Source organism: Pleurodeles waltl, chromosome 5 (assembly GCF_031143425.1).
Source record: "Pleurodeles waltl isolate 20211129_DDA chromosome 5, aPleWal1.hap1.20221129, whole genome shotgun sequence".
Classification (NCBI taxonomy): Eukaryota; Metazoa; Chordata; class Amphibia; order Caudata; family Salamandridae; genus Pleurodeles; species Pleurodeles waltl.
The window spans coordinates 963,872,006-963,895,460 of NC_090444.1; the positions used below are offsets into that span (position 1 = coordinate 963,872,006).

Below are 23,455 nucleotides of genomic sequence, written 5' to 3' on the forward strand. Positions count from 1 at the left end.
GTACTTTGTGCTAAAAGGATGCAACCACCGATTCTTAAGGTTTGAGACTCATCTAAACCTTTAAAAAGTTTTATCTTTACTTCTGCTTATTGGATTTTTGCCATTTTGGTCTTATTTTATTCAGATAAATTAATATTATCTGTTTTCCTAAACTGGCATGGAGTATTGTTTGTGCTGTGTTCACTGTGTTACTGTACGAGTTATTGCACAAATACTTTACACATTGCCTTCTAAGTTAAGCCTGCCTGCTCTGTGCCAAGGTACCAGAGGGTGAACACAAGATAATTTAGGCTGTGTTGTTACTTACCGTGCCGAGGATTGTGGTCCTACTTGAGCAGGGTTCATACCTCTGCCAACTAGAGACCCAGTTTCCAACAGACTTCAAGAGTTATAGCAAAAACGTTTTTTTTCTTTTTTTCATAAACAACATCCGGGTAATTCCCTTTCAGTGCTACTAAGCACAACCTGCCCCCTGGCACTTTCACCCTTTATAAGCTCCATTAATGAAACTGAAAGTGTTACTTTCAGGAGGATTTGACTAAAGTAGACTCCATGCTATTTTCTTGGAACTTCTTGTTTATATCTTGGCGGGCCCACTTAGACTTGATTAAAATGATGATTTCACATATGCTGTTATATGTTATCTCAATGATTTCAGTCACTATTCCTTGTTTTTATTTTAAGAAGATTGAGTCTATCCTCTCTAAATGTTTATGGGGGGAAAATCTAGTATATTGTTATTTAAACTCAAGAAACCTAAACTAATAGATGGAGTACATTTTCCAGATTTCCACCTACACCACATAGCCTTTTGTCTCCAACAGGCCTCTCTCTTGTTCAATAAAAATTCTTCCCTTTCCCCAGTATGGTTTGATATTGGGACAATGTTGCTTAAATCCTTTCTGCCACGGGAAACTGTTTCCCTGATACGATTCATTGTGATACATTTTTGGGGCCCCTTCATGTTATAACAAACCATGTAAACTCAGTCATAAAACACTATATTGAAAAGCTTGAAGAAAGAGAGATATTGTGTGGGTTGTTGATCCTTTTCACAACAATGCACCCATTTTTGCTCCTTCATTTTCAGAAGCCCTTTCAGTGCCCTAATTAATTTCTGACTCTGTTTACCCTCTTGTTAAATTTATTGTTGGATGTTGTCCTATTCCTATTGGGCACGGTTACTCCAGCCTCTAGCTTCTCATGTCTCCTCAACGCATACCCCAAAGCATCTATGATTTATAAATATATTTTGTCTGTCAGTTATTCACCGACAAAGACCAGTTTAGAACTACATTGGGAAATGGATCTAGGGTTTTACCCGGTCAGCTATGCTTTGGAATAAAAGCTGGTCTAAAATTCACAAGACATCTAGAGCTCCCAGCAGAACACAAATGCTACTTTTTTATTTTTAATACGTTGTATGTTCTCCTTTGGCCTTATTCTCTCAAGAGAATAATTCCAAATGTTGGTTGTGCAATTATCCCAATAGTGATATGCCCTCACCCTTTATCCTTTTAGCAAAAGGTCTGGGGTCAAATCAAAGCAGTCGTTTACACTCAGTGCCCTTTCAATGTTAAATAACCTTTTCTTGGTAGCTTACTTGATACTGAAGATGACCCTGTAATTTCACAAATAGGTTGTTGGGTGTGGTATTAGATTATGCCTTTTAGCAAATAACTATTCATTGGAAATGTACCTTAGGTATTTCATACACAGCTTGGTGGTATAATGTATGCTATCTTCATAGATTAGATCATGTAATTATGTCTTCTCTGTGCATATACAGTTAATAGTGATTTATGGTAGTTACCAGTAATGTTTTTCACAATAGTACCAAAAATGTTTCAGGCACAATGTGTACATTAGAAGAGTGTAAAGTGCCATGAACTCTCTGATGTTCCCACAAACTATGTAACCTGGTTATTAGATATATCTGTTATTCTACTAATCTCCTCTATATGATATGTTTAATCTACAGTCTATGTTTGCATTCATGCTTTATATGTTTATCACTAATTCTTTTTACATTCTTTACAGTCAATCCTTGGTTCCTCTCCCTCCTTTTCTCTCATACCCCTAGCAAAAATAGAAAATATAAAATGTTTTATTTATATTAGTTGTAGACTGGTTCTAATATCTGTACAAGTTTGTGCATAGTTCACTGCTTTTCATGTGACGCAATAAAGTGTTTAAACACTAAAAAGCACCACTCTGGTGCTACACAGTGGCAGAGCATTGCAAAGGTTAAGTGGTTACCGTTTAGTTGCTGGTTGCTATATTAAGGTGTTAAACTGGTACTAATGGCATGAAACTGTTTGACTAGACTGTGTAAAAAAGATAAAATAACAAAGTAATATTATCAGAGTATGTGCTCCATTGTACCGGATAATGACATTTCTTTGTGAAAGTATTGTTTATAACATTATTGAACCATTCCTACAGACTCTGATCAGGTAGTGCTTAGGTTTTTAAAAAATAAGTGCAAAACCATAGCTTTTGTAAGGACCCTGCCACTGGATCTCCCTAATTGCTGGGGTTTCCAAATACCAAGACTGCCTAATTTTGATTCCAGTTCAAGCCTCTTTCTTCCACCATACTACGCCTCCTGTCTCATTATCTCAATCTTGGAGGGTTTTTCCATCCCTGCTGTCTCCCTTTGTCACTGTTTTCTTATCTTTCTCTTCTTTCTTCTTTCTTCATTTTCTGCCTTTCTCTCACTTGCTTTGAGACGAAGTCTGGTGATGAAAACTAAGCCCCAGTACCCAAAAGTGAGTGTACAGATGACTGTAGGTGGTTGACACCAGCAAAGGTAGCACTTCCCACTAGGTAAACCATCCTTTACTCTAATCTCTTGTGCACTTCTTCTGTGATCTGCAACAGGCATATGGTATAGCAACAGTTCAGACATCAGTACAGAAATAAATGTATTAAATGTCAAAACCCAAACTAAAAAGAGTAGGCATTTTTTGTAGAGATATGTTGGTATTACACCTGTCTCTGAAATATTAAAACATAAAACAATTTTTGATGTTCTGTGAATAAATGTCAGAGTAGTGTCAGTGCACTTTTGTAGGTTGTTTCCTTTCTAGTTAACTGAATTGACATGGCTACAATTTCCTCTTCTTTAAGTTAGTGGAAAAGGTATCCTGAATACGAGCTGCAAACTCCCCTACTGCAGACCAACCTCTGGTATGAATCTTAACTAATCTCCAGGATGAATGGCAGAGCACATCCTATGTTTTCTTCCATAGGAAACCATTGAACAGCCAGAGACAGTTAGTTCTGCCCAGATAAATGTGGGAAAATGGGAGATTTTGGTTCTTATCACACTTGCATCCTCACACCCTGCTAATTACCTGGCCCATTTCCTCTGTTAAATATCTGCTGAGTTGGTTTGCTGATATGAAACACAGCTGTGTACTTCGTCTCACCCACTAGTTACGGGTTGTGATAAAGTCTGTGTTACTTATAATTCCGACCACTACTCAAATAGGAGTTTGCATAGTGCTTGTAAGGAGGGCCTAAACATTTCCATGCTTTTTGTTACACCATGACTTTAAAATGCTCTGTTGAAGCGAAGGTTCAGATGTCATTTTTCACAGTGGTACCTTTTTCATATTTCCTCAGCGAATTGGAGATGGCTTCCTGTCTGACTTAAGCGAGCTCAGGAAGTTGATGGAATTTGTTAACGATGAAGCATTCATCAGAGATGTGGCTAAAGTTAAGCAGGTAAATTGTACACAAGAAGTAGGTGTTGGTGTCATCACTGTTTATCTTTTTAAATATCAGTTTCTATTATTTTAGAAGCATTTCTCATGTAATATTGTGAAGTAGAGCAAGGTATTACAATATATGCTGAGTTGGTTCTCAATATTTTGATGTGTTGACTGAAGATTATGGCTGGAATGGGTGTTTTGTTGTCAAATGAAAGAACAATAGAATGCCAGATTGCACAATCCATGTGACGACAACTGAATAGATTTTATGGCATTGCTGCTGGGTCCTGTTGTATATAATTTTTGTTAATGTCCATAGCACATACCACCCTGTAACATGGTACATAGGCCCACTTTTTTGCTTAAGTTTCATGGGTCCTTAGAGTGCATTGTTTTCTTATGGTCAAAGTGTTAGCAAGGCACTCACTCTAGATATATATGAGCCAGGTTCACAAACAGAACCATACATCTGCACATGCAGACGTAACATTGATCATGGGTGTGGGCTTACTGTTTCCACACTCGAATACAAAACTCAGCTGTGGTGTGCCTGGAAATATGCACCACTAGCAACTTTCAAGGTATTCTACTGATTGAGTAGTGATTGTTTTAAAAAGCTACTGTTTTGTCAATGCACTCTTGTACATAGTGTATGATTACACACTGTTGGAAGGCAGTCTAATGTGGAAATGCTTGTCCTTCTGCTCAGGAAGACATTGTTCAATGAGTTGGGGGAAGATCATTTCCTCTTGGAAAGTAATGAATGTCCTCCAACCATTTTCAGGGTGAGAAAGGGTCTCCTAGGAATTTGTGAATAACCACAAACTGAAGAGTTTGTGTGCGGTCACCAGCTCTCAAAGCAAACCACTCCTTGATCTGCCCACTTAATTGAGGTTCACTCCTCCAGAAATCTATGCACTTGTGGCAGAGAATTCCCCAGTAGTAAATAGATTTATGACTGATGGATAACCTTTTGCGATTGCCTGGGAGCTCTAAATCCAGTAATTCCCACTAATAAACCGAATTTAGAAGCATACATGGATGTGCAAATCAGCCTGACAAGTAGTAAAAGGTATGGTTAGTTCCACTCAAGCTTTCCAAACGTTGAATTCATTATGCTTATTTTCTCTAGAATGATTGAATGACCAGGGTGATCTGTTATACTCTCTCTCGAATAATGTAGCAGAACCAAGCCATTTCAAATAAGGAGTCCATTCCAATTCTTTAAAGAATTAATTGCCATTGCCCAGATATTTTAAGAAGGTCAAACAATATGGATGGAATGCTTGATCAATCGAAGACCCACATAATTTTTGTGAGTGCCTTGCATTTCATAATGTGTTAGCTTCCGTACCAATTCAGGCACTGAATAACCATGCCCAAATCAGTTCCCCTCCATTCCCTCAAAAGGAACAGTCCTCCCCAAAATGCTACGCCATATAGCCTTTGAACAAAAATTTAGTCAACCCCTGTCCCAGGTGGATGTTAGATGGGCCTCATTGGTGATAAGTTGCTTCAAGTCCAGTTTCACAGATACATTAGGTGTGAATGTGAAGCTTTTAAGATATTGCTCTCCTCAACAAGCTTTGTAGAAGTTATAGCATGGCCTTGCAAGGTCCTCCGTTGGCTCTGTAGAGTGAAATGAGCATATCTCCTGTGTTCAAGACTTCATCCCAGAGGCCAGTGACAGCTGCATGGCACAACTAGAGCCTATTTCTGCGTCATTTCTTAGGGCAGATCCAGAAACTGTTTTGCTCAAAAAGTGGCTCTCCTATCCATTTGTCATACTGTGCCTTGATTTTTTGGTATATACCCACTAAAACATCATGGAATATTACATTGTTAAAGGGAAGTAATAAACATAAGTTAAGCCTATCTGTTAATTAATTAAAAATAGGGTAAGGATAATTGAATAGGTTTAAAAAAGCAGGCTAAATGGTGTCTTCGTCTGCAAGATCATAGGATGCCCTATGATATAGCAGTGATGACAGTGTCTGCTATACAGTGGTTCTCGATGTAATGAAAACCGCAGGTTTGTTTGATCATAATAAATTGTAAGTCAAATATTTTTGTTATCAGTGAAAATACTGCAGAAGCAACCCTTTATGCATAGTATCTTGCAGATTACCTCCACCTGTATTCCCAATCTTTGTTAGAATAACTGAACGTCCATATTATATTTGGGAAAAGGAAATCAGAAGACAGAATTAAATCCTAGAATCTCCCTTGCAGCTTTAGCTAAAATTCAGAGACTGGGTCCCTTGTCTACTTCCGGTCCCACCCAGTTAAAAAGAGCAATCATAAAGTTCCATTATGAATTTTTAGCCAGCTCCACGTGTTTAAAACAGCAGTGTTGGCCCGGATCACAAAACATTTGTGACTGACGTTATTTAATATGATTGGTGGTGAGTTAATGCAGTGCTTGCTCCAAACTCCTTTAACCACAGTGTTATGAAAACAGAATTCTGGAGGTGGTAATGTGTGACAAGAACGTTCTTGTAGTGATGACGTGTTCTGTTGTTTTCTGTGCTACTGTGTTTGTGTGCAGGATTATTCCAATGTGATTTTGCTTTTGCTGTATTTTGCGTTTGTTGTTTTGCGTTTTATTTTGACTTTTTGTTGTGATGTGCTTTGTTTTGTTTTAATTTTGTTGGTATGTTTTTGTTTATGTCACTGTGCTATATGCTCTTGTTTGCCTTAGATATGCAGTAAATGTTGCAACATTTTCAGCCAAAGGAAACACATGCCTTGAAAGGTCCTATGGCACTCAACAATTTACCACTGTCTAAGATGGTAAAATAGTGCTGCTACAGCTCTTCAACTAATTAAGGCACCACTCCGCCGAAGCCAGTGCCAGAGGCTGTTCCGAAACTGCCAGTGTTCAATTTATGTGATACGGCGCCCTAGTTCTTTAGGTCTTTTGTTCTGTTAGCTGTTTTCTTATTTCTGATACAGCTTTTTCCTTGTCAATCTGGTGAAGATCAGGAAATGAAGACAGTTACCATACAGATAAATCAGTGTTTTTTAAATGGACATCTGTCAACTTTCAAAAGCTTTTTCATACTTCTTTCCAATTCCCCGCTTTGCTATAGGGATGCTGACATCACCCAGAACTCCTTTTTTGTGACCCTTGCTGAGTGCATCGAGTGTCTGTAGATACATCTCCAATTTAACAGTGCACATTTAATAAAGTTCCTGTTCTTCTCTAAGGTCCCCTCTGTGGTGGATTCTAAATATTCAGTACTCTCAAGCCTTTTTCATATTTCCCTACAGCTGCTGCTAATCCTGTAACTTGTGTAGCCAATGTGTTCCTTTCAACTGCCTTCATCATGCATTCTGTTGTATCAGATTGTATGGGCTCTGGTTGAATAGGTGAAAGCAATCATTCAACTTTATTCATGAATGAATGATTAAAATAGGTGAAAGCAATGTTTCCTTTCTTGCTTTTACCTAGCAAGAGCTCTGACATACACCTATTTCTTACTTGCATTTTCCTGTTGAGGCTCAATCAATCAACAGTATTTGTAAAACGTGGCTACTCACCCATGAGGGTCTCAAGGCGCTTGGGGGGGCCTCATCGGAAGAGCCACGTCTTGAGGTTCTTCCTGAAAATGGTGAGTGATGGGCTTTGTCTGGGGTGCAGGGGAAGGTTGCTCCAGCTCTTTGCTGCAGTGTAGGTAAAAGATCGTCCTCCGACTGTGGTTTCTGTGGATGCGAGGGACGGTGGCCAGGGCCATCTGGGTGCAGCGGTGGGATCAGCCGGGGGAGTGGAAGGAGACGCGGTGGTTCAGGTAGGCTGGTCCTGCGTTGTGTCTGGCCTTGTATGTGTGGGTGAGAAGCTTGAAGGTAGTTCACTTCTTGACTGGTAGCCAGTGGAGGGTCCTCAGGTGTTGGGAGATGTGTTCTCGGCGAGGGAGGTCAACAATGGCGGCGGCGTTCTGGATGAGTTGATGTTTTTTGATGTTTCTAGTTGAGGTGCCGGCGTAGAGGTTCTTGCCGTAGTTGCGACAGTCTGCTGGGATACATCTGAAGATCTTCTGGAGCTTGCTGGCGGGTCATGGATATGGAGGAGTCGAGGATGATTCCTAAGTTGCCGGCGGGCTCGGTCGTCGCATGGGGGGCGCTGAGGGATGTGGACCACCAGGAGTCGTCCCAAGTTGAGGTGGCGTTCCGAAGATGATGAGGTCCGTCTTGTCGGAGTTGAGCTTGAGGCAGCATTCTCTCATCCAGGTGGCGCCGGCTTCCATTCCTGCATGAAAGTTTCTTTTGGCCGTGTCCGAGTCTTCGGTAAGGGAAATGATGAATTGTGTGTCATCAGCATATGACACGACGTTCATACCGTGGGTTCTGACGATGGGAGCAAGAGGGGCCATGTATACGTTGAACAGTGTGGGATTCAGTGAGTATCCCTGGGGGACTCCACAGTTGACTTCTGTGGGTCTGGAGGTGTAGGGCGGGAGTCTGACCCTCTGCGTCCTCCTGGAGAGGAAGGAGTAGATCCATTCCAGGGATTTTACGCAGACTCCTATGTCATGGAGTCTGGTGCACAGAGTGCTGTGGGAGACCGTGTCGAAAGCTGCTGAGAGGTCGAAGAGTATGAGTGCTGTGGTGTGGCCGCAGGCTAGGAGTAATCGGATGGCTGCCAGGAGTGCTGTGTCCGTGCTGTGAGGCTGATGAATGAGACATCAAGAACTCTTCTCTAAGTCTCTCCCCCTTTTTCTTAGATATGTTGTTGGTAGGATGGAATCTTAAAATTAGTCTGTTCATCAAATCACTAAGCAATACAACAAAAGTACACTGTTCCATAAAGAAGAGAAAAAGAGAAATTAGAGTGACCTGAAATATCAGGAGCAAGGACCCTCAAGCATCATAATAGATGTCTGGCATCATCATTGGCTAATCCTCCTCGCCAGGCCGGCAGTGCAATGCCTGACGGGCTCCCCACAGGGAGGAGCACTGAACTGTAGTGTTCTGATAGTTACAGATGAATACTAACTATCCAGGAAGGTAAGTGCTATCATTCGAGCACCTGAACCCAGTGGAGAGAACAACAGGCTTAAGGGTAAAATTGGTAAAACAGCCCTACATATATCATCATTTTAATCAATAGTCAGGGATGAAACCAAGATTAAAAACAAGAGAAAGTAATATAATGAGTGTCAATGCTCCATTACTTTCGATGAGCAATAAACTCGGAGAAAAAACCTTCTAGGAATCCTCCTTAAACAGGGTCAACATGTTTCGCGTTGTGTGGTCCCCGCGGATCCAATGACGCTTCATCAGGACCAAAACGTTAATGCGCTCTTCTCCAATTAAACAAAAATAATACTCACAAAGTCGTTCACTTACATAGTGGAATAATAGGTTAAGTCACAGTCAGGTCGCCCTAGGAAACATAATTAGAAACAAAGCACCAAATTGTGCCCAGAAGTGGTCATAAATAAATCATGCAAACATTGTGCAATCAATCAAGAAAAGAAAAACAGGGAAATATGAAAAATTATGATGACAGTAAGGTAGGCTTACCACCCCTAAGTCGGGAACAGGCTCCTTGGTAAGTACGTCCCCAAGACTCAGCTATCAGCTAGACATAGTAAGTAGGTATCATTAGTAAATGTGGACATCAATAGTCTGGTGTAAGGGTATTGAATTCATTGGTAATCAACATGTTGTTGTAACAAAAAGTCTCTTCAAGTATGGTATAGACAAGAGAATATAATAAATGCAAGTGCCATTATCCGTTCATCTAGTTAATAAGATGTCAATACAGAGTAGAAATTAAAAATTATTAATGTACTAGATATTGTTGGTAATAACGATGTATAGAAACTAGGCTTGTGACCACCATCAGTCAATGAAAAGGTCATTACAGAAGTGAAAGAGTAAGTAAAAATAATAATCGGCACGTAATAGTAATGTAACAATAATAATAAATGCAGTGCCATTCTGCTTGTGGTGGCCCTGTAAAACTTAAGTGCTTTAAAATGGTTTAGAATGCAAGGGGCTCATAAAAGGGGGGGGTGCGCTCAATCGGGTTACCGAGAGCGTGAGAGAGCCCGTGCGCGTCATGCAAGTGCCATTCAAAGAATATAACCAAGACCTACAAAGAGGTCTTTCAGTCTACTCACTGCGCGTGCCGACGGTCCAAACTATGGACCTACCCTCCGAGACGTAGAACCGCATATGAACGCGGTAAGACGTTCTCGGAGTATTTCAAAGTGACGACGACCCGGAAGTCAGGTCCGGGCACGTCAGAAATAGAGAAAGTCTTCCCACAGTGGTGGAAGTGTAATTGAAATAAAAGAGGGCCTAAAACTTGGCGGCCATCTTTGATGAGGAAATTTTAACGTTTGTGCTGAAAAACACTATACAGTCCTGTAGGAATATTCCAACCATCTATTAGATCGAAAAAACTATCCTTTACTGTTATGAGTCACCTAAGAGGAGAAGCCTCTTTAGAAAGAACATTCTGTTAGTCCACATACTTACTAAAAGTTCGTAAGTCTTTAGTAAAATATGTAAAAATATATGTCACCTCAAGGTGCAATATAAAAGAAGGTAACAGTGTGTGTGTCTGTTATTCAACTTATATAAAGATATCACAGGCACCTATGAGGACCAATCAGTGCATTAGTGAAGTCAGAATGAATACATATGATTTATGCTCAATCTCCCGGTCCCTCCCCCCTCTTACATTATACATCAAATCACTAAGCTCAGATGCCCCTCCTAGTTTTGTAAATGGCTTCATGAGTGATCTCTTTTGAATGTTCCCTAATATGTTATGCCAGTGGGGAACACGTCAATAGACACCCTGCATATTAGAACTCAAATAAAGCTAGTGTTGGCTCTGATAGGTTTGCTGGAACCTATTCATATCACAGCTAGGGTGAATCTGACTTCCATCTGCAGTGCCACCATCTAACTTTCCTGTCCACATGACTATGTATGATGTGGCCTGAGTTATGCTGAGTCTCCACCTCGGACATTTTCCTGTCCTTTCCATCCATCAGAGATGTTGTCCAGTGTTCCTCACTGGTATCCACCAATTAGAGGTTGAGAGGCTGCTGTGAGAGACACAGCTGCTGGATCTCTACACTTGATCTCTTCAGGTGAGGATGGGAGGAACAGTGCAGTGTTGCAGCAGAGAGATGCTGACTTGCCTCTCCAGTGGGTGTTCATCTGATTCCTTTTCAGTTTTGCCACTGAAGCAGCCCTCATCCTCCTTTTCAGTTCCTTCCCCGACTCTCCAGTGAGCAATGGAGTTGAGCCTACAAAAGTAGTCTAAAAACCGGGACCACTCTCAGGGGCTGTGGGCTCTGCTGTATTGTAACTATTTAATGTTGTTTGTCTGAGGTTACTGCTGCTGTAGATACAACAAAGGCTGTCTAGCTAAGATTTCCCTATAGTTTTTCTAATTATGGTTCTTGGAGAAGCATCTTTCTCATGCACCCTCGAGTACAGCAGAGCAAGTCCAGTATGTAATTCTGTATCTCTAGATATGCTCCGGTCTTCAAAAGTAAATGTTGATCTGTTTCTTTGATTCCACAAGTGCTGTCAAAAACAGACAGCCTGTCCTTTCGGGAGCCTCTGTGTTTCCAGTCCTTTGTCTGCTGAGAGTCCCAATGACATGTATACATGAATCCTCTTTCATTCACCTATTGTTTTCTCATTCAAGAAAAGTCCCTTTCCTGTAAGATTTCATGTAACTATTCACAGATAGATCATTTTCAAAACTCACCACCTGCTGTATGCCTAAGAACATTATCCGCCTGTGACATTCAGGTATCTGTTGAGTGATGAGATGCAGAATCATCTCAGAAGTCGAGCCGAAACAGAGATCATAACCTTCCAGCTGCATTCCACCTACCGATTGAAGGAAGGCATCCCACAAAACTCTTAAGAGTAAGATCATGAGAAGACCATTTATGTAGTCAACTTACACCATGTTTTGTATTCAGTCTGAATTTCACTATGAGATGTTTTGAGGAGATGTATTGGAAAGGTGAAGAGTTGAAATATATGATAAGACCTCAACCCTATGTGTCTCCTGTATTGCTCCTCAGTCCCTTTTGTGTCCAGCTGCCTGTTAGAGATAGAAGTCTATGAACTAAAAGAATTAATTAAGTGTGATATTACCAACTTTTGAATGTTTTTTGATGCAAGGTGATGCAACTGATTAGAAGCATGTGCTCCACCTAATTGTGGCTTTATTCAAGTGATGTTTGTACCTCCTTATAAAACTTAAATAGAGCAATGTAGAACAAACATTCATAAAGATCACAACTTTCACAGATCGATAGGTACAGATTCTGTCATTCTCTCTGACAAGTATCTCTTGAATATCCAGAGGCAAATACTCAGGAAGGAGTGGGCCTTTCCGTAGGGCACACTTTCCCTGTTTGTGCCATGGTGAACCTTTCAAAAGGTGCACTGGGCACAAGCAGAGAAAATGTGTCCTATTATGGTAACTGTGCTGCCCTCTGGGAAGCCACGAGTTTGAGCTGCCCTTGGGGCAGCACATTTATTGAAATATGGAGTTGATGTTTACAAGCTGCTCCATGTTTCTCTGGGCATGTGGCAACCCACCTGCACTTTCAAGAGGAGCGAGAGATCCCCTTGCAGAAGAGGTCCGCTTGCAGGTGAATGACTACACCTGCATGCAGTGGGTGTCTTGGGGGTTCATGGGCCCCCCTTCCCTCTCCTGAGGGCTGCCCTCAGGGAGCGCACTCACAGTATATCACCTTTTTGTGGTGCACCTCCTGACGGCTTCTTTGCCTTTGTGTATGCATCCATAAAAAGGTGTGGGCCTTGTGGCCAAGAGATACCCTCATTCTCATGAGGCCATGTCCAATTCAAATGAGGGAACACCCTCTCACGAGGACGCTGGTGGTACATGAGCACCAGCACTATCAGTATTCCAAAAGTGGCTGCACAACCACCGGTGGACCCTTCTGTGGTACCAAAGTACCCTGGGGACACACAAAGCAGGCGCACACACTCTTTGCACCCTCAGAGCACTCTGTTTAATATGACCGCTGGTCATTTCCCAGTCATGAATATCCTGGAAGTCCATGCAGAACATGACGTTCCAAAATATAGCACAGTAGAGCGATAGCCAGCTCTAGGGCCATGCATTTATCTCGGAATAGTTGGGGCAAATGAGGAGAGATGTACACTTAATAATAAGACAAACTAGGGACATATATGTGATATGCTTTGGATTGATTAATCCTGCAGGAGAACAAATTGAAATTTTCTGCATACTTGGAAAAGACCCATAAAGTGAAAATCAACCCTTCATCCATGTTTGACCTCCATGTCAAGAGAATCCACGAGTATAAGAGGCAGCTACTCAACTGTTTACATGTCATTTCTCTGTACAATCGTGAGTACTCCATTTTACAAATCATAAAAGTAAATGATTTGACAACAGTGACATTAGATTTTTGACTGTTTTCGTATTTTTAGATTTTGACAAAATCATAAATTCTGCTTTAAATGTAAACTGGTACGGTTATATGGTAAATATTTTTTATTTGTTCCCAAGTGTTGAGGCCAATATTTTGCACAAGTTGTTGTTAACTATTTGATGAACAACAAATGTACAGTTGTGGTTCGGTCTAACCTATTGAAAAGCAGTTTTTGTTTTGGTAATTACTTCGGTGTTTGACAAATCTGCACAAAACCTTCTGAAAAAATTATCATCTATTTTGGGTTCAGCATGGCATGTTTTATGTATCTCTTGCAAGGAGGTAGTGCCAAAAAATGAATGGTCAAAAAAGTGACTTTCCTCATTTTAAATCCTATAGAAAGCTTGAAAGAGTTACAGAAAAACAGCAGAAAGAAAGTACCCTCAGGTTGCCAAGGCAGTAGAATATTATTCATGGAAGTGCCTCTGCTTAGTTTGGTGTAAATCCCTTAAGTGTTTTTAAATCAGGAATGTAAAAGGGATTTTTTTAGGGCTCAAATTAGTCTGACCTGTGTCTCAACTAACAAAGATAGAGATATGCAGGCTTGAGTTCACACACTTGCCGCTGATCCATGTTTAAAGAAATGCTCTAATCTGATTGCTCAGAGCACTCAAGGAAACCTTTTTTCTTGTCATCTATTTCAAGTCTGCAGACCTGAAACAATCGTGAAACCACTTCTTGCGGATGGGGTACACTCAGGTAGAGCTCCTAAGCACAATATACTTAGTGTACTGTTGTGAGAGGGAAGGGCAGATATCTCTCAATCTTCATTATAATGGGTTATAGTCGTTCAGGTAAGGAGTGTTATGAGTCATACAACAGTGTCAGAGTGACCAAACTGTAAGGGGAGTTTTGTATAAAGATACACAACCCCACCTCATCCCCTAGAAACAGTAGCAACAAAACAGTTGTTGGTACTTTACGAATAAAAAGTTATTTATGATTCAGTATTTGCACCTACATCTTACCAGAGATGTTTTAAGTCATGGGCAAAGGGGATATTTGCCAACAACCCCCGGTAAAGTGACCGGGCACAGTCATAATAATGTTGCTCAGAGAAAACAGATATTTTTGTAATGTGACAGCAGAGCGTGCTTTTCAGAAACTTCCGTCCAGATTTACTAAGGGTTTGCGCTGGAGAAAAGTCACACAAAGTAAAGAAAAGCAGAGCAACCGATTGCAAGGATATTTACTTTCCAGCGCAAAAGCTACTTTGCCTGGAAATATGCGTATTTCTAAGTGCAAATAGCACTTTGCCCCAAATTGCATCAATGTAGGTGTGATTTGGGCAGATTAGCGCAAGCGCTTATAGTGTTTGATGCAACGCTTTATATAAAAGCCAGACCCTGCTAAAAAATATGAATCTGCCCCGTAGTGTGGATGCCTGGCCTACCCAGCCATAACCCTCACACTCTTAGGCAGTTAGTAGCAGTCAGTAGCAGTGAAATGGAAAAAATCTTTCTGTGTCATTTCTTTCTCCTTACATCACCTTACCTATTCTTCCTTGACCCTCCCTCTTATCTCTGCCTCCCTATCTTTGCTTCTCTAGGTACCTTTATCCACTCTGCTTCACCTCTCTCCACCTTATCTTTGTTTTTTTCTACCTCTCTCTCTCACGCTCTCTCTCTCTATATATATATTTTTTTTTTCTCTGTGCCTAGGTATATCTGTCTCTCTTGATTGCCTCTCTCGTCCTCATCTGTGTCTACCTAATCCCTCTCTCTGCATGGCATTGCTCTTTTCCATCTGTCCTATCAATGTCTCTTCTCCACTTACTTCACTTCCCACACAACCTAAACTCTATCTTTGCCACATTTTGTCCATGTCTCTACTACCTTACCTACCAAACGTGAACAGCTTTTGCTTTATAGCTACCCTGTTATGATGCTCTATTCGAAAATTAGTTTTACTCATTCTGAGGGAAAATGCTTGAAAATAACTGTTCCGCGTGATGTTTTTGGTGGTTGAAGCAATGTGTGTAGAACTCGGATCCTCCGGGTGTGTTTGGTGACAGCAACATTGCTTCTGGGACTTGGATCCTCCTTATGTGACAGAAGCATTGCGGCTGGAACTGGGACCATACTGGTGTGTTTGGTAACCAAAGCACTGGGTTTGGAACCAGGACTCTTCCGATGTGTTTGGTGACTGTAGCATTGCGGCTAGAATTGGTGTCCACCAAATGTGTTCGGTGACTGAAACATTGCATCTGGAACAGAGTCTCTGTTAAGTATAAGTAGGAGCGCCTTGATTCAAAGCTTTTCTATACCCTGCCGGAGAGTCCTGAGGCATGGATTGCCTGCAGTTGCGTACATAAATTAGGATCTGATAAAATGCCTTGAGCTACTTCAATCCATAATGTTGTGACTAAACATCTTGAGAATGGCAGTATGGATAGGGAAGAACTATGGACCTCTAATCCACTGCATGTTGAAAAAAAAAGATTGAAGTAATAGATTATCTATCTCGCACTCTGTCACCGCTTATGGGCTGTGTGTGGACGAGAAATGTTCTATATATCCTGCCTGTGTGCTGTAGCTCTGAATCAGTGTTCAATAGAGTACCTGCATTATACGCATGGTGCTGAGGCTTGGAGCACACTGCAAAGAAGCTTGGGGATAACACAGTAAGATGGGAGCTCCACGCTATATAAATGACAGTGGCCCTTATTTATAAATGTAAACTTACACTTCTGTGTAAGTTTGCTCTTATTCGTTATGCACAAACTACCATTGAATAATAACTTTCCGACTGTGGAGGACACGTCTGTCTTTTTATGTGCAGAACCCTCTCCCCTGACTGCAGCGTTTCCGCAGTAGTAAAGTTCCTATTAAATTGTAGTTTGTGAATACCGGAAAAAAAGTGAACCTACCCAAAATCAAAAGTTTACCTTTGTGAATCAGGCCCAGTGTGTGTAGCTTTAAAAGCATTTAAAGGTTTCTCTCCAGCATTTGTTGATTATATGACCATAATTTAATTATTTACAAAGAAGTTTTTATTGGTCATTCTGAACCTCTCTGGGATATCCACTCTGTGTGAGGCATTTTTTGCTGTGTTTGTTTTAATTGACTAATGCTGTTGCAAAATGCATGAGAGCGTTTGCAGTCTAACCATGCTATGTACAGTTTAAATGATTCTGCTTGGCTTTTTTAGCCTGTGGACAAAGGCAGGTTTAGCTGTCTGTTTCCAAACGCTAATGTCACTGATCATCTGTACAGGATACTGGCATTTCATGAATGTTTCCTAGTTTACACACTAGGGCCTGTTATTTGAGATTTATGGATTAACGATATAACCCTGTGACACAATTTGTGTATTGCAGGATATTTTAAAAAGTGACTGTTTGCTTAATTTAAACTATTACTAAAATAACTGTCTTTTCTAATCTTACACTATTCTAATATTGTGGATTTAAACATGGCGTTGTAACTCTGCTCCTTATATTTTTGATCACCAAATCTGTAATATCTGTGTGCACTTTATAGTAAATATTGTGTGTCCCATAGCAGTTCTTAACCTGTGGTCCCCAGAACCCTCGGGAGTCCATAACTATTTGGAAAATTAAATAACATTAGCATATTGTTTGGAAATTTATAAAAGAAGGAGCAGAATGCAAAATGTAAACTTTTAAAACGGGTTGTAAATGTAAAGGAATTTGAAATTGTAAACAAAAAATTAAGTTGGTATCCTTAGTTTGATTCATGAGAGCAGTGCAAGTACAGAAAATAAAAAAAAATATACCATGGGCAATGGATGACCTCCATCAAAGCGCCAACAAAAAGAAAGCATTAGAAGCGAAAAAATAGCATATCGCTTTGTCTTTTATAATTAAGTCTAACCTTCCCATTACAATCAACATTTCTATTTTTCTATATTTGTAAATGTGAAAAATATTTGCTAATTTCTGTATTTGTTTTTCTAAATTTTTGTGCAATGTTTTGAGATTCAAATTGTAGCAATTGCTTTGGCCACGGTCCCCGGCGTCCAGCAGTGACTCGGTGGGTCAAAGTATTCCAGTAATGGTTTACTGGGGTTCCACAAAAGGCAAACGGTTAATAACCACTGTTGTACTATATTACGTGAAGGCCAACATCAACTACTGCTCAAATCTGCAGAGCTAACCCCTGTTTTCCTGTTCCTTTTTCCAAATTAACAGGTATCCGGAAAGAGCCATCCAAATATTTTGTGCCAAGAACTGTCATGATAGGAGGAAAGGTATGGTATATAATCATTTTATCTTCTATTTTAATTGTGCAATTTTTGCAATAATAAAGAACTGAACAATTGATGGGAGGTCTTTTCAGCTCTCCTGAGATGATTTGGCTAAGAATCAAGGTTTTGCCAGACTAGCTGCCGTTGAAGGCAACTTCAGACAGTAACAAGCTTTCAACAGAAACTGGTGGCTTCAGGTACCCTTTCTTCATGCAGAGAAATTCAAGTTTCTTCATGAAGAGAATTTCATCTTTTGTTAGCTAATGGAAAGTACGTTTTCTCAAATGGAATACTTTGCATGTGAGGGAAGGTAGTAATGCACCCTGCCTACAGTTGCACAGTGAAAGTCTCCTTCCCTTCTCTTCACACCTCTAGACTCTCGGAATTGTATGTCACAAGAGGGAGTTATTCTGTTCTCCCATCTGCACTTTAGATGCATGCCCATGGGCACATTTAAGGTGCTCATATATCGCTTCAGCCTTTAACAGCCTTCTAGAGCCGAGGTGTCCAAAGTAGGTCCAGGAGGTCTGGATCCAGGCAACATTTTCAAGAAAGTCACATGGGAACCATTTGCATATAATTCATCGAAATAGAAGCCTTTTAGTTGATGATTATTATACAAAACTGGTATGAATCCGGACCTGCTGAACCCGTGGCGGACACACACATATTAGAACAAATTTTCTCTGCAAGTGAACAATAGGGGTGATAATATTCATTTGGACCAAGCAAAGGTGGAACAAATTAAGTATGCTCTGTGTTTGCTTTCATTCTCAACAAGGGCTGAGTTTGTTTCAAATCAAGTCCCATTTAATTTTTTGACTTTTGTATAGTTGAGCAAGAAGAGGTTGACATACTTTTTTACTTTAAGAGTTCATATAGTTTAGGACAACTTTTGCAATTCGTTGCCATACTACTCGTAATTTGGTTAGCACCAAAATCTATTTCCATACCTTGCATTAATACGCAAGCAGCAAAAAGTTGCTACAGGAGTTGATGCTGTTCTTTGGTCAAGTGTAAAAGATTATGTGAATTCAGGCCAACTGGAATTGTGCGACAATTGAGGACCAAATTATGTGGTAGAATTGACTTAATTATGCAAACTATGTAGTGTCATGCAGCACATTTTTAGAAAGTGCTATTTCACTATTTTTTCATTGTAACACATTAGTATTGTTTTGGCAAACGTTTCGCTTTATTGGTAATGGTTTGAAACCTGAATACGTCAATCAGTGACTAAAAGGTGAACTATTACCCTTTTCAAAGGGTCTGCCACGGCCCAGGAGCATATGTGGTCCTTTTTTACAAACTTTTGATTAGTTTGAGCTAGATGCATTTGTTTTGTTGAAATCTTAAAAATCTGCATCAGATGGTAGATTATGAGTCAAGTGTGGTAAATCCTGTCTCACGTGGTAAATACTGCATCCTTAAAATTGCATAGTTCCAGTCGATTGCATAAGGTTCCCCATAAATGTGCTGAAAGAGGACGTGCATAAGACCTGTCTTTGTATCAGTCTGGCCTGTGAGCAGGCCCATCAGAAGGGAGTGGACAAAGGGGCAATTCTTTCCCAAGGCCCTGTGATTTTTGAGGGGCCACGTCCTTGCGCTGCAACTTTTATTTATAGATGTAAACGCATAGTTACCATTTGTATTAATGTCGATGTAGGTAACACAGCTAATTCCACTAGATGGTGCCAGATGTTGATCTGCTGTTTTCTCTTTCCCTCAGGGCATATTTATAAAGTTTGAAACAGGATCGCCTCCTGTAAAGGGCTCTGCTTCAGTATGATGGCCCAAGATCCACCAGAACGTCTGATATGGCTACCCGTGAGTTCACCAAGTATCCCAAGACGTGTACAAACATCCTACCCCCTCCAAAAACATTAACCATTAGGAGGCTAGAGAGGCAGTCAAGGCTCCTAGCCAGGTTGATTAACAGGAAATCCCTCGATGTAATTGTTGAGGTGTTCAAATATAAATTGGACCCGATTTACAGAGCCTTAAGGCCAGAAATTTGCTCAATTTGGATTACTGGTTAATTTAAAGCAAATTTACCACATTTGCAAAGGACCCTAGGAGTACAGGAGGAACTTAAGATGATTGTAGCATTCCTTGTGTGCATAGATGTGCATTATTTATGCACAAAGATTTGCCAGTAGTTGGCAAATTCTGTAAAGAAAAAGGTGACACAAATGTGCATTTGGGTATTTACTTTTTGGTGGTGTTTAACAGTTGGGAAAATTGATTCACATGAAAAGAAACCTCTTCCTCAAACACCCCAATAATCATTACAGTGGTTGTTTCCTCCCTGTTACCAACCTGAAAACACACATGCTCTTTCCTTTGACAGAAGTGTGTTTGATTAGGTTCCCAACAGTGCTTAATTTGTAGAAAAAAATGCAAATGCATCTGCCTGAGGTTTTTCTTAGAAGTCCACAGCCAGAGTTGACAAATCCAGGGCTTGCCAAATACCAAGACTGTTCATCTTGATCTCTTCACATGACTATTGTCTGTTGTGTTGTGAACCTTGGGCCCACATGCCAACCAAATAATGGACACAGACACATATGTATGGTACTAGTAACTGGCCCTGAACACGTGCGATCGGCCCCTTTTTATTATGAGCCAGCCCTCCCAGAGTGTCTGGTGGAAACACTAGAATGTGTCCAGCAGGACACTACATTCCTCCCAAACTTCATCAAATTTAAAAGAAAAAGTCCAACCTGTGAGAAACACCAAAACACTAAACACCAACATAGTCTCTCAACCTGAAGAGGCAGTCAGCAAGACAGCAGTGGACAGGTGCAGCTGGGTGCACCCGGGCATCTCTGCATGCGTCCATGGTGAAATCAGCTACTACTGAGCATGAACACTGTGCAGATGGAGTCCGGATTCTTTGACAGCTGGTTGGTTGGATCAGTGTCCACTAGCACACTGTTGGTCAGTCCTGCCTGCTGCCATAGTGATCCTGTTAGTGTCAAAACAGTTCAAACTTGGTGCATCAGGAGCATTGGTGAAGTTGGTTGCAGATGTTTCTTCGGAGGTGCCCTGGCTTCATGAAAGGCAAACCAGCAACTACAAGGACGATGATGTGATGTTTGGGCGTCTTCCTCTAAGGCCTCAGTGTCTCCCTGTACCTGTCGGTAGAGCAGCTTAAGACTCATCTCTCGTGCCGGGATTCCCTCTCGCAGGAATTTCCTTGAGGCCCTTATTGCTGGGTTGCCACAGGACTGCGTAGGCTGTGCGGGAGCTCTCATAGGTGTGGTTGCTAGAAGGGATGTCATCTTCAAGCAGCTGGTGACAGGTGGCTGGACGGTCACACTGTGAAGTGTGGGGACGATATGCGGTTCGCACAGGCAACTTACTTTCGGTACTCCTGCTGAGTTGTCTCCAGTGACGTCGCTGCACACCGGTGGCTGGCTTGTGTTGATAGGTGCACTCTCAGATAGTAGCACGACTCCTCCATCTTTTCATTCTGTGATCTTTCGATCTTGCGCATCTGTGGTCGCCAGGTCTTTCAGTGTGACAGATCTGTGTCACAATCTTCTCTCCTCTCCCTTTCCTTCCTTCTTTGTGTCATGGCATTGTACCATGCTCTCTCCCTGTTTGCTGTGATGTGGCGCCTGGCCACATGTCTTTTCTTTGCAGGAACCTCTCGCAGGTCGAGTGTGGAAGCCAGCTCTCACAGAGTGGCTGGTGGAAACACTAGAATGTGTCCAGCTAGACACTACATCATCCACCACCCTACACTTCATGTTTCTGTCTCACTTTTACAGATTATTTTTCATGCTTTCTGTTAGTAATGGGGTCTCTAGTTGGCAGTGGTTTGCACTCTGTCTGAGTAGGGACCCTCACTGTAGTCAGGGTAAGGGAGCCACACCGCTAACCTCCTTGGCAGCTTGGCACAAGCAGTCCAGCTCAACAGAGGCAATGTGTAAAATATTTGTACACACACCCAGTAACACAGTGAAAACACCACAAAAGTACACCACAGCAGTTTAGAAGAATAGCCATTATTTATCAAAAACAGTACCAAAATGACAAAAATCCAACATATGAAGATACAAAGTTTCAAAGATTAAAACTTAGTAAAACGCATCGAAACATAATAGCTCCCAGTGGGGCTATCACAGCATCTTGAAGGAGTCCTTTCCAACAGTCTGACATTACTCACGAGGGAGTGTGGGCCGGACATGGAGTCCCTCGGAGCCCAGGTACAGTACTTTGGAAAACAATGAGGAAACAAAGACGTTGCGCGGAGTTGGGTAGGGGAAGTGTCGCTGGAGCCAGTGCAGTGTTGGTTCCTTACTGCAACCGGGGAGGTGAGGCTTTGGTTCCTTACTGCTAGGCAGGGGAGGTGAGGCGTTGGTTTCCTACGGTGGCTGGGGAGGTGATGCAGCATCAGTTGTGAGACGTTGGTTCCTTACAACAAGGCGGGGTTGATGAATCCAGAAGTTCAAGATGCGAGGCGTTGAATCTGCGGTGTTGCGATCACACAATGGGGCCACATGTGTGGCGGAGTCGGGTGTCAAGGACGTCTGTGACATGGCACTCAGGACTCATGCTGTTGCAGGACTTTGCAGGCGCTGCAGGGGTGCCTGGCCTGTGGTGTCAGTCGCGGTTGTTGCACTCTGTGGGGACCACGGCTCCGGTGCAGGCAGAGTGCGGAGTCTGATAGCGTGCCGGTTCCAATGCCGCTCTGGAGTTGATGTGCTTGGTTTCTTGTTGGTTGCACCAGAACTCACACCCAAGGGCCAAGGGACTGGATTTGGCACCAATTGGCAAGTCAGGACTTCCAGCAAGAAAGCCCAGGTGCTGGCAGATGAAGTCTTTGATGTCTCTGAGACTTCTTAATAGGAGGCAGGCTCAGTCCAAGCTCTTGGAGAACATTTGGAAGAAGGATGTAGAAAGCAAAGGACAGAAGAAGCAAGCAGCAGGCCAGCACAGCAAAGAAACAGACAGAGTGGCAGTCCCTCCTACAGCATTCAGCTCTTCTTCCTGGAAGAATGGCCTAAGTCTAGAAGGATTCTAACTTTTTGGGGTCAGAGGTCCAGTACATATACCTCTTTCTGTTTTTGAAGTAGGCAAACTTCAAAGAGAAGTTGTTATAGTGCACAAGACCTTGCCTTTCCTGCGCTGGCCCCAGACACACTCCAGGGGCCAGGACAGGCAGAGCCCTATTCAGGTGCAAATGCCAGCACCTCCCACCACTCTAGCCCAGGAAGACCTATCAGGATATACAGGGCACATCTCAGCTCCCTTTGTGTGACTGTCTAGAGTGAATTCACAAACAGCCCAACCATCATCCTGACCCAGACGTGTATTCCATTGACAGGCAGAGGCACAGAATGTTTATTTACTTTTAATCCGGATCCTCTATTACCCGCTGAGTGCGCCATTGCAGCCCCTTACGCAGCAGAATCGCCATGCCCCTCCCATACCGCGAAAACACCACACCATGACATTCACCAATCCATCCAGCTTTCAAGCGATTCAGCGTAGTCGTCACCAAATGCGTCTCCTGCAGCATGCATATGTCTATATTCTGGCGCTTAACATAAGCAGACATGAGCTGCACCTTGCGCCCGTCATTCAAGCCACGCACATTCCAGGTGAGGCAACGAATCAACGTCACCCTCCCCAGCACCACCAAAGCAACCAAACCAGAACTCCATGCCACCACGGCACTCCCCCACACCCGCCAGCCGCACATAGACAGAAGAAGCAGAGAGATAAGGACCAGAAAACAAAGAAAAAACAAGTTGCGAACAGATCCACCCCCCCACCCACGCAGACCCCCCAAACGGGTCAAAGCAAGGATCCACCCCCCCAAACCCACAGAAAAGCAACCAAAAACCCACAACATAGCAACAGGAATCATCCAAGGGCCGTAAGGCTAGCCACCCAACCCGCCGACCGAACCAGAGCAGAGAAGGGAGGGCAAAGGGCCCAAGAAACAGGTATAATGTCAGAGCGGCAAGTGAGAAAAACAAAGGTACTACAGCAGCGCTCCCTTATAGTCATCGAGACCTACTGGTCCTCTGGCACCCATAG

The 23,455-nt window shown here is 42.0% G+C and overlaps 1 protein-coding gene across 1 annotated transcript in view; it reads left to right on the top strand.

The window, feature by feature from the left end:
* Window positions 1-23,455, top strand: part of PYGB (glycogen phosphorylase B) — a 635,794-nt gene that overhangs the window by 412,077 nt on the left and 200,262 nt on the right. Inside the window, exons 13-15 of the mRNA XM_069235083.1 lie at window positions 3,631-3,732; window positions 12,960-13,107; window positions 17,346-17,404. Coding sequence (XP_069091184.1) covers window positions 3,631-3,732; window positions 12,960-13,107; window positions 17,346-17,404 — 309 coding nt within the window. The remainder of the gene's footprint in view (window positions 1-3,630; window positions 3,733-12,959; window positions 13,108-17,345; window positions 17,405-23,455) is intronic.